Raw genomic sequence first — 15,306 nt, forward strand, 5'->3', positions numbered from 1 at the left:
TGTTTCACTGCTTCTTCTTTCTCCACATTTCTTAGATGTGTCTGTTTCTTCACTTTCCTCTTTGTAGATATTACCAGTAGAGAAGTTGTGAGCTTAAAAAACAATCATCAAAATGGACACGATGCCCTCACAACACTGCTCTGAGACCACCTTACTTTGTTGTGGAATATTTGCTACAGATTGAGTTAATAAGAGGTGTATGCATTGGTGATGTGTCATTTTTTACTTTTCCGCTTAGGCTCACTGTATTGTATTAACTAACCCCCAAATCACTGACCTGCTCTTAAAAAAAAAACAACAAGAAAAGAGGAAGGAAGGAAAGAAGGAAGGTAGGAAGGAAGGATGGAAAAGGAAAAAAGCTTTATATTGTGTTAATACTTTTTGTTGATCAAATCACAGGGAAACATGTACTGTAACTGAATAAAACATGTATCAAATTGTTGGTGTAAGTATTACTAATGGGTAGAATTACACAGCAAATATCAGATCATTCCTTGTATAGGACAATATGCCACTTAAAATAAATTTGAGATGAAAAGAAAAACATAATTTCCAAGCAATAACAGTACTTTATTATTTTAGGAAATGTGGTAGTATCTTCTACCACATGAACACACAGTTTGACAATTAGAAGGTGCAAAAGCTTTTGGAATACTTTTAAGAATTTGGTGTGGAAAGTTGACAAATGAGATGGTTCTTTCACTAAATAGTAACTAGGCCCATCATACCTTTTATTTATTTGGGGTGGTCTTTTTATTATATCTGACAGTTGAAGGTATTTCTGTCATAGCTGTAAACAAACTTATCATAAATATGTTAAAACATACTCTGCATAATATGATTTGCATATCTTTTTGACCTGAAAATCTGAAGGCTAATTCAAACTGGCAGGTTTTAGACATTTCAAGAAAATCAAAACCTATTTTAATACCAAATCTTTAGATTTCCTGAAGAATTTAGTGAGAAATGATAGAACATACATTAAAATTGACAAAATTTTGGAAGTTCAATTCAATAAAATATAATATAACCTTCAAAAACCTTTCAGATATTGTGTTTGAGGTTTTGTAATGTTTAAGTGATTTATGTTAAGCATAGTGCAATATCGTGAATTCATTTTTACCAGTAAACTATGAAATGCAAATTTTTGAGTTGCATTTATGTTACTATAATAAAAAATTAAAATATACAAATAATGTTCTTTTTAGTCTTTACTAAAATAAATTACACTTGATCTATTAACTAAATAATTTGAGCATTTTTAAAGTATATGGAGGAAATTAACTGAGACATTCACTATAAGATACATGGTATCTAAAAATCTCTCAATATAGTTCTCATAATCAGCAATCATTTTATAGATGAGGGGCTACATTATAGGTCTTAACATGTTACAAACATAATATTCCTAATAGATTTGGAATAACATGATCAATTAAAGGGTTTTAGCAGTTATGATTTTATGTCAGATGAACACAGATCTCTACTTTCTTGAAGAGAATGGCAATTTTCTGATAGTAACTCCTAGAGTACACTGTACCCAGAAACCATGCCAGTGATTTGTAAAATCAAGAGACCTAGGGCACATGGGCCCCTCAGTGTTAACTTTTGGAGTAAATTTTAAGTCAATGTTGGAGGTAAGTTACTACCAGGTTAGAGGTGTGGAAGAGAGGAAAGTTCTTGGAAGAGGAATAGTAAACTCTTGACTTCCCTGACTCATAACCCGGTGTTTGGAGAAGAGAAAATCAAGAAAAACAGTCTCCCTCCCCAGATCAATGTCAAAGAAGGAAATGATCAACAAAAAGGCAGATGCTCCCTAATGAGCAAATATCTCCTCTGCTGCACTCAGTTATCGTATGTACACTCAGGCTGGATGGCTTATGGGTGTTTCTTTGGGGTCCCAAGTCTGGTTTAAGGACTGATGCCCGACTCTCTTCTGCTGTCTTTTGTGGGGGTACAGCCTCAGTCTCCTTCACCAACCAAGGACTTTGGACTTCTACAGAAATACCATCTTACCAATTCCATCCAAGTGAGTCAGAGGGCTCAGCAGAACATGCAGGGAAGATTCTGGTTGGATGGAATTTGGGAGTTTTGACTTGAGCTCATCTGGGATCTACTCCAGCCTGACCCAGAGCTGAATGATCATTGTACTAGTTCTCAGGCCTGCTAAGATAAATGGATTTTTTTAATGTTAAAAATGATTGTCCATTTGAGTCAGAAATACAGGATACATTACAGATGACTAAGAAAGGAGAAAGGAAACCCATTTAGAAGGGGGAAAAGCAGGGATAAAGCAGTTCCAGGAAAAGGGAAATACCTGTTCAAGGAGTTTTGTAGTTAGGTGGGAATAGGGGAATGGGCTAGTAGCAGTGGCAGAATGTTCAGTGAATTCAGGCATTACTTTTTTTTTGTTTTACATTTAGGATGAGGTATATTTAAGCAAATGTCTCTTTGATAGGAAATATCTAATATAATGGAGGTAGATATTTCCTTTCAGTAGCATTTCATGAGGCATATACTCACACATTGGATAGTCACATAAAAAAAGTTGTTTTTATATAATGGGTGGAATTTATATACTACAACATTTACTCAGTGACCTTTTTTTTTTTTAGAAAGATCAGGTCTTTACTGCAAAATTATTCAAAAATATCACAGCAGCACACCCTTTAAGGTATTACAAAGCACTCTTCAAGACCAGAGGCCCACAGTTTATTTCATAAAAGCACAATTTATTAATAGTGTGGGCTCCTGCACACTCAGGGACCTGGGGCAATTCTGGCTCTGTACAAGCCGAGTTTGTGGTTTGGCCTGAATGTTGCTGTTGGGGGCTGGAGAAAAGGACCTATTTTATTGTTTAAGAGACTCTGGTTTTCTGGTCACAGGCTTCCAGCTTAGGGATAGAGAAGCTGTGTGGCAGCCTCCTCCCCCTGCACCTCAGCAATTATGCCTATCGGGCAAGTGACATATGTTGTCCGTTGGTCATTTACATTCCCCATTGCAGCTTATTTTTGCAACTCTCTACCTTTATATATTAGGGTGTATGTCCTTCTTCTTTATAAGTAAACTTTCAATCAAAAAACTGCAAGTTTTTCCCTTCAACTTTGCTCTTTGCCATTTAGTTCTTCTATGTCTTTATAAACACTTTTGGAGGAATGTGTTAATGTCTATCATTATATATGATGTTCACCTCATTATTTTTCAAACTTAGAAAGTTCTGCTTCCATTAGATTAATAGATCAATTTTTAATTGCATTACCATCTGTTTTTCCTCATCGTGCCTTTTGCGGTTAGATCTACTTCTGAAATTGCATCACTTTCTGCCATCCTTTGGAAGGCATTTTACTTTGCAGTGGACCACAGGTTGCTTTTATTCTTTACATAATCTGGAACAATTTTCAGTCTGCTCTTGCTGGAAAAGCAACAATGGAACTGAAATAAGGCTGTTGAATAGGCTCTGAGAGATGCAGAAAGAATGACAATTGAGAGTCTAAAATTCAAAATAAGACATATCTGATTCCAAAAATTTTGCCCTTAATAAAATTTAAAAAGACATCAAATGCACCATATAAACATTCCCAACATTGTTGTACTAGTTACATATTTTCAGTTGTGAAACATTTGTTTATTCCCATAGGTCATTTTATGCTTGAAGCGACCATTCTATTAAGTGTCTTGTCATTGTAAAAAGATATCACTGCCTTTGTATTTTTTGTTAATTTCTTTTTGTTCTTTTTTTAGTTTTTCTTGGCTTCAAGGGTGATAAAACTGGAATTGGATTGCCATCAGAAGCAAGAAAGGATTTCTTCATCACAATTTCTCATGTGATGCTTGAGTTTTTATCTTTCAAGTCTATTTAATTCTTTCCTGTCTTATTACTGAGCAGATATTTTATGTTCCTTTATTTTATTTATTTATTTATTTATTTATTTATTTTATTGACTTTGTAATAATATTACTTTAAAAATATATATGTGAGGTCCCATTCAACTCCACCCCCCCACACCACCTCTCCCCCCCCCAGCATATGTTCCTTTAAATAAAGGGAATAAAGTGATCATAACAAAAGGGAGCTCTGTGTTTACATGAGCATGGGAGGCTTGTCAGCTAGAATTTAAGAGCACCATTTCTAAATACTTGGAGAATGGAAAAACTGATGTTGTCAGCTTGCATTTTATTTACTCCTGGATTATCTGTGCGGCTGAGTATGAGAAGAGCATGATGTTAACTCCTGCCCAATGATGCTAAGGTGTGCATTATGTGTGTGTGTGTGTGTGTGTGTGTGAAGTGTGTATGGGATGTGATGTGTGATGTGAGCAGTCCTCAGAGCAGTGGTATCTAAGCTCATATATTACAATAGGTGTCTTCTATAGTACAGAGCCTGGAGGCTATTCTAAAAAGGCCAATAGGACCTGTTCCATTCCATTTGGTGGGATAGCTTTGCATCCAAATTAATGAATAGTGAGAGGTTCAGAATATGGATGAAGACCTCCCTGAATTTGAAGATTCAGCAGCAACAAGGCTGCCTTGTTCTTAAACTTCCTCTGAAATCATCTCTATTCACTATCCTCTTAATCATTTCCCTGCCACACTGACCTCCTTGTTCACTCTGAACATTGGAAAAAAGTCATTTTTAGGGTCTTTTTCCTAGAAGTTATCCCACTGGACACAAATTTCCCCTTACATCCTCATGGCTACTGCCTTCTTTTCCTTTAGGTGCCTCTTTGAATTTCACATCATATATGGGACTTTTCTGAACACCAAGTGAAAAACAACTCCATCATTTCACTTTTTTTACCTGCTTTCTTTTCCTTAAAGCATGTGAAATCATCCCCTTTGTAATATGATTGTGTTTTAATTGCATGTATTCTATGTGTGCTGATGGTTGGGACTTTTGAGTTACAGCATTGTAAACTCATTGCCACAACTCTACTTGCCTCTTAGTCACAACTCAATACATATTCCACAAATGAATGAATATCTCATGAAATCCATAGTGTTCATGAATTCTTGGTAAAGGGCTGAGTTTGGGGGATGGAATTCCTAGTCAGAGGTGGCACTACAAATACCCTAAAGGGATAAGATCTATATAAATAATATAATATTAAATTTATCACTGAAATAGGCAATGTAACATTTCTGTTTGGATAGTGCTACTTGCTTTGTGAAACTATCCATGTTCCTTTTTGTTTCTTCTTAGTCTCATCAGGCACATGGGATCTGGAAATGAAATGCAAATTTCAGAATTTCTTCTCCTGGGATTTACAGAAGTTCCAGAAGTGCAACCCCTCCTCTTTGGGTTTTTCCTGTCCATGTACCTGGTCAACATTTTTGGGAAACTGCTCATCATCCTGGCCATCATCATTGACTGTCACCTCCACACACCCATGTACTTCTTCTTCTCAATCTTGTCCCTTTGTGATATTGGTTTATCCTCCACTACTGTCCCAAAGATGCTGGTGAACATCCAGGCACAGAGTAGAGTCATAACCTATGCAGGCTGCCTCACCCAGATGTATTTTTTCTTGCTCTTTGGAGGGTTGGATGACTGCCTCCTGGCCGTGATGGCCTATGACCGCTTTGTGGCCATCTGCCACCCCCTTCACTATACAGTCTCTATGAAACCCCAGATCTGTGTCCTGATGGCTCTGGGGTCCTGGTCCGTGAGTGTTATGGAATCCTGTTTACAGAGTTTATTGGTGTCACAACTGTCCTTTTGTTCAAGTGTAGAAATCCCAAACTTTTTCTGTGAGCTTCGTCAGATGGTCCAACTTGCCTGTTCTGACACTTTTCTCAATTACTTAGTAATGTATTTAATAGCTGGAGTGCTGGCCGGGGGTCCCCTTCCTGGAATCCTTTTCTCCTACTATAAGATTGTTTCCTCTGTATTTGCAATCTTGTCAGCTCAGGGGAAATATAAAGCATTTTCAACCTGTGCATCTCACCTCTCAGTAGTCTCCTTATTTTATTTCACGACCATAGGGGTGTACCTCAGTCCTGCTGCTTCACACAACACACATTCAGGTTCACCAGCCGCGGTCATGTACACTATGGTCACACCCATGCTGAACCCCTTCATCTATAGTCTGAGGAATAAAGATATAAAGAAGGCTCTGAAAAAATGCTTTGGGAGGAAAGACTGCAAAGTGTCATTTGTCTTGCAGCAGCTGAAAGGCCAGTTTTAGCAGCTCCTAAACCTTCAGAGCTACATATTTCCTTTCTTTGTTCAGTAGGTGCATATAGACCTGCCTAGAGTCAAGATGACCTCAAAAATGAAGAAGTAAAATTTTAAAGTACACATTGTGTTATAGAGCAAGATTTTATTTTTGATAAGGAAAGAGTTCTCCTTGAAGTATGCATGATTCATGTACATGTTTAAGGAGTTTTTCAGTGTTGTTCAGGAATGGATTGCATTTTCTGAATAATTTCATTGGATCACCTCTTGTTCCTGTTTGAATTCTACCAATGCTGCCTATGAATATCACTTCTTGATTTCCTCTGAATAGAATATCTGCTTTTGTTCAAAACTGTCATAAAATTTAAAGAGGTGACAAATTACAACCTAGGTATTTCCTCTTTCAGTCAGTAATTTATCTCTTGTATGTTCAAATCGCTAATCTATATTCTTTTCTTAAAAAAATCAAATTTATTGATACAGCTTAATAAAGCATACAATCCACCCAGAGTGTTCAATTAATGGTATTTGGTTAATCACATAGACCTGTATTCATTATTTTCTAATAAATATTCTTGATCAGATATGACTAAACACAGGAGGTTGACATTTTGGCTATCATACCTCTGTTAATGGAGTGTTCTGATTTGCAGCCATAAATTGCTACTGCACAAACCTCTATGCCATTGCAAGTACTTATGGCTACCTAGATGGTGACATTCATTGTATGATATTTTAAAAACAATTTTATTAAATAATAATCACACACTGTACAATACATACAAAGTGTACATTCAGTTGCCTTTGGTATAATTAAAGGCTTCTTCATCACTGAAATCAACTTTATTTACTTTTACAATTTATTTTATTTATTTATTTTTATTTATTTATTTATTTTTAATTTTCTTAAATTTTTTATTTTTTTATTCATTTTTTAAAATATTACATTTAAAAAATATGAGGTCCCCATTCACTCTCACCACCTCCCTCCCCACCATTCCCTCCACAGCCACACTCTCCCCCATCATCACGACACATCCATTGCATTTGGTGAGTACATCTCTGGGCATTGCTGCACATCCTGGTCAATGGTCCACATCATAGCCCATACTCTCCCATGTTCCATCCAGTGGACTGTGGGAGGATCTACAATGTCCGGTAATTGTCCCTGCAACACCACCCAGGACAACTTCAAGTCCCAAAAATGCCTCCACATTTCATCTCTTCCTCCCATTCCCTGCACCCAGCAACCACCATGGCCACTTTTTCCACACGAATGCCACATTTTCTCAATTACTAACCACAATAGTTCATGAATAGAATATCAGTAAGTCCACTCTGATCCTTACTGTATTCCTCTTTCCTGTGGACCTTGGCTTGTTTGTGTCCATTCCACATCTATGTCAAGAGGGGGCTTAGAGTCCATATGGATACTGGATGTAATCCTCCTACTTTCAGTTGTAGGCACTCTTGGCTCTGTGGTGTGGTGGTTGACATTCTTCAACTCCATGTTAGCTGAGTGGGATAAGTCCAATAAACCAGAGTGTAGGAGCTTGAAGTCTGTTGAGGCTCAGGGCCTGGCTATCATATTGTCAGTCCAGGGATTCAGATCCCCTAGATCGATCTTAAACCCCAGCATCAACTACAATTCCAGTAAAGTAACAGGGAAGGCTTGTGAAAAGAGATCACATCTGAGTCCAGCTCCATCACGCAGAGAAACCAACTCCAAAGAAGGGCCAGGTGACATGGCAGTGAACTCCATCTGCCATGACCATAAAACCTGTGGGTCTCTTTAGCCCTCAAAAGAACCAATACCTGGGGTTGTATCTACTTTATCTGTCACTGAGACTTTGCTCAGGTGTGCATAAGGGCAATCCTTCTGACAAACTCCAGACTCTTTTTTTAGAGACTCATAGCCATATAAACTCGTTTGTCCTTTCCATTTCCCCCTTAATTTAGGTCAAACAGCATTTTTAACTCCTGTTATTATATGTAGACAGGGATATTCTGCTGGTCCACGTTGAACCTTTAATTAAAGGTCATTTTCTAGTTACATGATCAGCTGGTACTTGGTAGTGATCCCTCTGTGCCAGGCAGGCTCATCCCCGGGTGTCATGTCCCATGCTGGGGGAAAGGCAGTGCATTTATATGCTGAGTTTGGCTTTGAGACAGGCCACATTTGAGTAACACGGAGGCTGTCAGGAGGGAACCCTTAGGCACAGTGCTGCTCTAGGCCATGTTCTTATTTCAGGTGTGCAGGCTCACAAGCATAGTCATTAGTATCAGGGACTCGCTGTTGGACCCTCATTCCTTCCTGGTCTTTGTTGTTGCACCCAGGGGACTGCTGCTGCTCCCCTAGGGACCAAGGAAGAGCCCCCCCCCCCACCGGCCAGGAACCCAGCACTCCCCCAGTTGTTGTTTTTAATTGTTTCCACTATGAGTATATCCAAACATTTCCATGCACCCCAGACACATGCCATGTATAACTCCCTGTCAACCCTATGTTCCCTGTCAATAACATCCCATACCAGTATTCCTCTGCTGCCATTGTTGAACCACTCTGTGATCCAAAACTTCCTGAAAAGTGAAACCCAATATAATGCCAGGTTCCCCTAATAGTAAAATGGAATATAGCGATGAGTTTAAAGGTTAGATACAGGATACATATTGATTTGGAAAATTCTACAGCCTATCTTTTTCTTTTTCTTTTTCCTAATTATTGTGCTTCTCTTCACAAGAGCCCTAGATTACAGTAATTCATATATACAATATACAGTACTCCCACATATCCAATATAAAATCTTTTCCCTTCCACAGCAATAATCTTTTAACATATTCATACCATATTTACTGAAACTGATATACAGATATTGAGACAATAGCTTTCAAACAAGGTAACATTTTTGTTTACATTGTGGTTTATACTTTAGGCTATACAATTTTTAAAATGTTTAATATCCTATGTTTTACATTATGATTTACATTATTAGTCTGTCAGCCCCTATATGTTTTTTGGTATCATATTACATGTTTTATATCCATCCTCGTGTACGCTTGTGAAACACTTCTATTGCCCTCACTGTTACGTTGGTTCCATCTATTCAATATCTATTGCCCCCCCTCCTTGGGGCCCACAATGACAGTCAATCTTCATTTCTTGAGGGCCATGTTCAGAGATACTTGCACCAGTGTTGAGGGCTTGACATGCTCAACTGCCCTAATGCCCTGGGAGCCACCATTTCTCTTGAGAGATACAGTTCCCTCTATTTGATCGCGTTAGTCCTCCCCAGGATGTGGGTATACCTTCACTCTCATTATATGGGTCTCTACCTGATGGTATAACCCACTCTGGCAAAATGAGCATTCACATATTCCCTAGAAGTCTGCTTTACATCAGATTATCCCCTTTAAGTATCTTAAACAGGTAACTTTCCTTATTATATTTTAAAAGGTTTCCTCAGCATTATACTCTCAACCAACACCTGATATTCTCCTATGTTCATATTCCCCCAATTTCTTGGGCAATATTACTCATTTGTCCATCCCTAGCCCCCCTCAAGGCCACAAAGGCCCACTCAAAGGTAACACTATGCCCCCATTTTATCCCTTCCTTGTACACATACTTACTGCCAGCTTATCATAGATTTCCCCTATGTAGATGTCAGCTTATATCCTTCCTCTACCCCCCGATTTCCTGTAAGCCTATCTTCCAGTCTCTAGCTCTCTGAGGCAGCTTGGTTTACTTATTTCATATCATTGAGGTCATGTAGTATTTGTCCTTCAATGCCTGGGTTGCTTCAATCAACATAAGGTTCTCAAGATTTATCCATGTTATCATGTATGTTTGTAGTGTATTTGTTCTGAAAGCCGAGTAGTATTCCATTGTATGTATATATCACATTTTATTGATCCACTCATCTGTTCAAGGGCATTTCGGTTGATTCCAACTTTTGGCAATACTGAACAATGCTGCTATGAACATTGGTGTGCATATATTGGTTTGTGTCCTTTTTTTCAGCTCTGCTGGGTATATAGCCAGCAGTGGAATTGCTGGGTCAGATGGCAAATCTATGGTTAGTTTTTTGAGAAACCGCCATACTGTCCTCCAGAATGGTTGGATCCTTCTGCATTCACACCAGCAGTGGATGACTGTTCCCATTTCTTCACATTCTCTCCAGCATTTGGATTCTTCTGTTTTTTTCAAAGCTGCCAATCTTATGGGAGTAAGATGGTATCTCATTGTAGTTTTGATTTGCATTTCCCTGATAGCTAAAGATTTGGAGCATTTTTCATGTGCTTTTTAGCCATTTGTATTTCTTCTTTGGAGAAGTGTCTGTTTAGATCTTTTTCCCATTTTTTAAATGGGTTGTTTATCTTTTAATTTCAAGATATAGGAGTTCTTTATATTTGCAAGTTATAAGTCTCTTATCGGATATACGCTTGCCAAATATTTTCTCCCATTGTGTAGGCACCCTTTTTACTTTCTTGACAAACTCCTTTGAGGAACAGAAGGCTTTAATTTTGAGGAAGTCCCATTTATCTATTTGTTCTTTTGCTGCTCGTTCTTTTGGTGTGATGTTCATGAATACGTTTCCAATTACAAGGTCTTGTAGATGTTTCCTTACACTGCTTCCCAAAGTCTTTATGGTCTTGGCTCTTATATTTAGGTCTTTGATCCATCTAGAGTTGATCTTTGTATAAGGTGTGAGATGGTAATCCTCTTTCATTCTTCTACATATGGATATCTAGTTCTCCAGGCACCATTTGTTAAATAAGCCATTCTCTCCCAGTTGAGAGGGTTTGGTGGCTTTAGCGAATATTATACGGCTATATATATGAGGTTCTACATCAGAACATTCGATTCAATTCCATTGGTCTGTGTGTCTCTCCTTATGCCAATACCATGCTGTTTTCACTACTGTAGATTTGTGGTATGTGTTGAAGTCAGGTAGTGTGATTCCTCCAATTTCATTTTTCTTTCTCAAAATGTCTTTGGCTATTCGGGGCCTCTTTCCTTTCCAAATAAATTTCATAGTTAGTTTTTCCAGTTCCTTAAGGAAGGCTGTATTGATTTTTATTGGGATTGCATTGAATGTGTAGATCAGTTTTGGTAGGATAGACATCTTAATAATATTTAGCCTTCCTATCCATGAACAGGGAATATTCTTCCATTTATTTAGGTCTTCTTTGATTTCCTTGAACAGTCTTGTGTAGTTTATAGTGTATAAGTTTTTTACATCTTTAGTTAAATTTATTCCTAAATATTTGATTTTTTAATTTACTATTGTAAATGGTATTTGTTTCTTGATTTCCTCCTGAGCTTGCTCATTATTGGTGTACAGAAATCCTACTGATTTTTGCCCATTGATCTTATAACCTGTGACTTTACTGAACTCATTTATGAGTTCTAGAAGCTTTGTTGTAGACCTCTCAGGGTTTTCTATGTATAGGATCATGTCATCTGCAAATAATGAAATTTTGACTTCTTCCTTTCCAATTTGAATGCCTTTTATATCTGGTTCTTGCCTCAGTGCTCGAGCAAGTACTTCTAAGACACTGTTAAATAGAAGAGGAGACAGTGGGCATCTTTGTCTTGTTCCTGACTTTAGAGGGAAGGATTTTAGGATTTCTCCATTGTAAACAATATTGGCTGTAGGTTTTTCATATATACTCTTTATCATGTTAAAAAAATTTCCTTGTATTCCGATCTTTTGGAGTGTCTTTATAAAGAAAGGGTGCTGTATTTTGTCTAAAGCTTTTTCTGCATCTATAGATATAATCATGTGATTTTTGTCCTTCAATCAGTTTATATGGTGTATTACATTGATTGATTTTCTTATGTTGAACCATCCTTGCATACCTGGAATGAATCCCACTTGGTCGTCATGTATAATTTGTTCAATGTGTTGTTGAATACGATTAGCAAGTATTTTGTTAAGCATTTTTGTGTCTAGGTTCAATAGAGATATTGCCCTGTAATTTTCCTTTTTTGTGGTGTCTTTGTTTGGCTTTGGTACTAGGCTAATGTTGGCATCATAGAATGAGTTAGGCAATGTTCCTTCTTTTCGAATTTTTGGAAGAGTTTCAGCATGATTGGTGTTAGTCCTTTCCGGAATGTTTTGTAGAATTCACCTGTGAAGCCATCTGGCCCTGGGCTCTTCTTAGTTGGGAGGATTTTAATGACTGATTCTATCTCTTTACTTGTGATTGGTTTGTTGAGATCATCAATTTCTTCTTTCGTCAATGTTGGCTGCTTATGTGTTTCTAGGAAATTGTCCATTTCCTCTGAATTGTCATTTTTGTTGGAATATAGTTTTTCAAAGTATGCTGTTATGATAGTCTTTATTTCTGTGGGGTCAGTGGTGATATCTCCTTTCTCATTTCTTATTTTGTGTATTTGCATCTTCTCTCTTTTTTTCTTTGTTAGTCTCACCAAAGGTTTGTCAATTTTATTGATCTTCTCAAAAAAGCAGCTCTTAGTCTTGTTTATCTTTTCAAGTGCGTTCTTATTTTCTATTTCCTTTAGTTCTGCTCCTATCTTTGTTATTTCTTTCTTTCTTCTTCCTGTGATATTACTTTGTTGTTTTTTTTAATAATTCCTCCAAACATGCAGTTAGTTCTTCAATTTTTGCTCTTTCTTCTTTTTTGATGTATGAATTTATGGCTATAAATGTCCCTCTCAGTACTGCTTTTGCTGCGTCCCATAAATTTTGGTATGTTGTGTTATCATTATCATTTGTTTCAAGGTAGTTATTGATTTCTTTTGAGATTTCCTCTTTGACCCGCTGTTTTTCTAAGAGTGTGCTGTTTAATTTTCATATCTTGGTGTGAAATTGGGGCCTCTGGCCCTAGCAGATTTCCAGCTTCACTCCACTGTGGTCAGAGATATTATTTTGTATGATTTCCATTTTTCTGAATTCATTAAGCCTTTCTTTTTGGCCTAGCGTATGGTCTATCTTCGAGAATGGTCTATGTGCACTTGAAAAAAATGTATATCCTGCTGTATTTGGGTGTAATGATCCTTATATGTCTATTAGATGCAACTTCTCTAATACACTGTTCAAATATTTTGTTTCTTTAGTGATTCTCTTTTGAGATGTTCTGTCCAGAATTGATAGTGGTGTATTAAAATCTCCCACTCTAATTGTAGATGCGTGTATTCTTTCACTTAGTTTTTCCAGTGTTTGTCTCACGAATTTAGAGGCATCCTTGTTAGGAGCATAAATATTTATGATTGTTCGTTCTTCTTCAGACATTGTCCCTTTCACTAATATGTAGTCTCCTTCTTTGTCTCTCACAATTGTTTCACATTTAAAGTCTATTTTGACTGATATTAATATGCTACTCCTGACTTTTTTTGGTTATTGTTTGCTGGTAAGATTCTTTTTCAACAATTCACTTTCAGCCTTCATGAATCTCTGGATCTAAGATGTGTCTCTTGTAGACAGCATGTAGGTGGGTCATATTTCCTTATCCAATGTCTCAGTCTGAATCTTTTTTATAGGTGAGTTTAATCCTTTGACATTCAGTGTTATTCCTTTCATGGAATTATTTATGTTCGCCATATTTTGATTGGACTTGTGTTTGTCATATTTTGTTTGTTTTTCCTTTCTTCTCTTTTTTCTTATTTTATTGCTCTTGAACTCTCCCCCAACTCTGCCTGTCCTGTTTTTTCCTTTCTTCTTGCAGAACTCCCTTTAATATTTCTTAAAGGGGAGGTTTCCTGTTGACATACTCTTTCAATTTCTGTTTATCTGTGAATATTTTGAACTCTTCATCATTTTTGAATGCTAGTTTAGCTGGGTAGTGTATTCATGGTTGGAATTTTTTTTCTTTTAGTACCTTAACCATATCATACCACTGCCTTCTTGCCTCCATGGTTTCAGATGAGAAATCAGCACTTAATCTTATGGAGCCTCCCTTGTATGTGATGGTTTTCTTTTCTCTTGCTGCTTTTAGAATTTTCTCTTTGTCTTGAACATCAGATAATTTGACAAGTATATGTCTTGGGGTGGGCCTGTTGGGGTTTATGATGTTTATGGTACGTTGTGCTTCTTGGCTATGTATATCTGTCTCTCGCAGTAGATTTGGGAATTTTTCAGCCATTATTTCCTGCAACACCCCTTCTGACCCCTTTCCCTTCTCTTCTCCTTCTTGGATGCCTATAATATGTATGTTTGTGCGTTTTGCATTGTCATTCCTGTCCCTAAGTCTTAGCTGGATTTTTTCTTTCTTTTTATCAATCAATTCTATTATCTGTTCGATTTCCGATGTACTGTCTTCCACAACATTAATTCTCTCCTCTGCCTCTTCTAATCTGCTGCTATTTGCTGCAAGTTTATTTTTGATTTCTTGAACTGTGGTGTTCATTCCCATCATATCTGTTATCTTTTTGCATATGTCTGCAATTTCCTCTCCAAATGTTTTCTTCATATTGTTAAACTCTTCCCTTACTTCATTAATTTTGTCATTGATATATGTCCTGAGATCTTTAATTAGTTGTCTGAAATTCTGCTCCCCATCTCATTTTTTAGTTTATTCATTGGATTCAGCCATGTTTTCCTGATTACTGGTTTGGTTTATAGATTTTTGTTGCTGTTTGTTCACCATTTTATCTTGACAGATTTAACCAGTCCTTAGTTTCTTTTTCTAGTCTTGGGGATTAATTAGCTCTTGTTCTTGCGTAAGTGTTATATCTTCTCTTTGTCACTTTGTTCTTCTTATTCTAATTTCTTGTTGCTGGCTGAGTTCACTTTGAAGGAAAATATTAGGGACAGGGAAAGGCAATTGTGCAAAAAAGGAAAATGTGTAAAGTAGTATTGGTAATAAATGTTACCAGAGCAACAATATGAGATCTGGGAGGATTGGTATTAGACTCATGTAAGTAGTGTAGAGTTATAGCAGTAAGTAGAGTACCTATAATGAGGTGGTCAACTGAATATGAGAGGAATATAGTATGAATTAAAAAGCCAGTGTTTTCATGTGGGAGGGAAAGAGAAAAGAAAGACAATAGTATCAACAGTGGATAAAAGGCAGAAAAGACAACAAAGGTATTAGAAATTAAATGTTAGACAATTTGGGGACCAAAGAAAGGGAGGTGGAATATAGGAGAGACAGTAGATGATGGAGGA

At 37.1% G+C, this 15,306-nt stretch overlaps 1 protein-coding gene across 1 annotated transcript; it reads left to right on the top strand.

Annotated features, from left to right (window-relative positions):
• Positions 1-5,213: 5,213 nt before the first annotated feature.
• LOC139438516 (olfactory receptor 7A17-like) lies at positions 5,214-6,185 on the top strand. Its single transcript, XM_071213602.1, has one exon. The coding sequence runs from the start codon at positions 5,214-5,216 to the stop codon at positions 6,183-6,185; it is 972 nt and encodes a 323-aa protein (XP_071069703.1).
• Positions 6,186-15,306: the final 9,121 nt, after the last annotated feature.

The sequence above is a fragment of the Dasypus novemcinctus genome, unplaced genomic scaffold (assembly GCF_030445035.2).
Source record: "Dasypus novemcinctus isolate mDasNov1 unplaced genomic scaffold, mDasNov1.1.hap2 scaffold_132, whole genome shotgun sequence".
Taxonomy (NCBI): Eukaryota; Metazoa; Chordata; class Mammalia; order Cingulata; family Dasypodidae; genus Dasypus; species Dasypus novemcinctus.

Excerpts from the sequence above, each read along its gene's own strand:
- LOC139438516 (XM_071213602.1), top strand. The coding sequence starts at position 5,214 with ATGGGATCTGGAAATGAAATGCAAATTTCAGAATTTCTTCTCCTGGGA.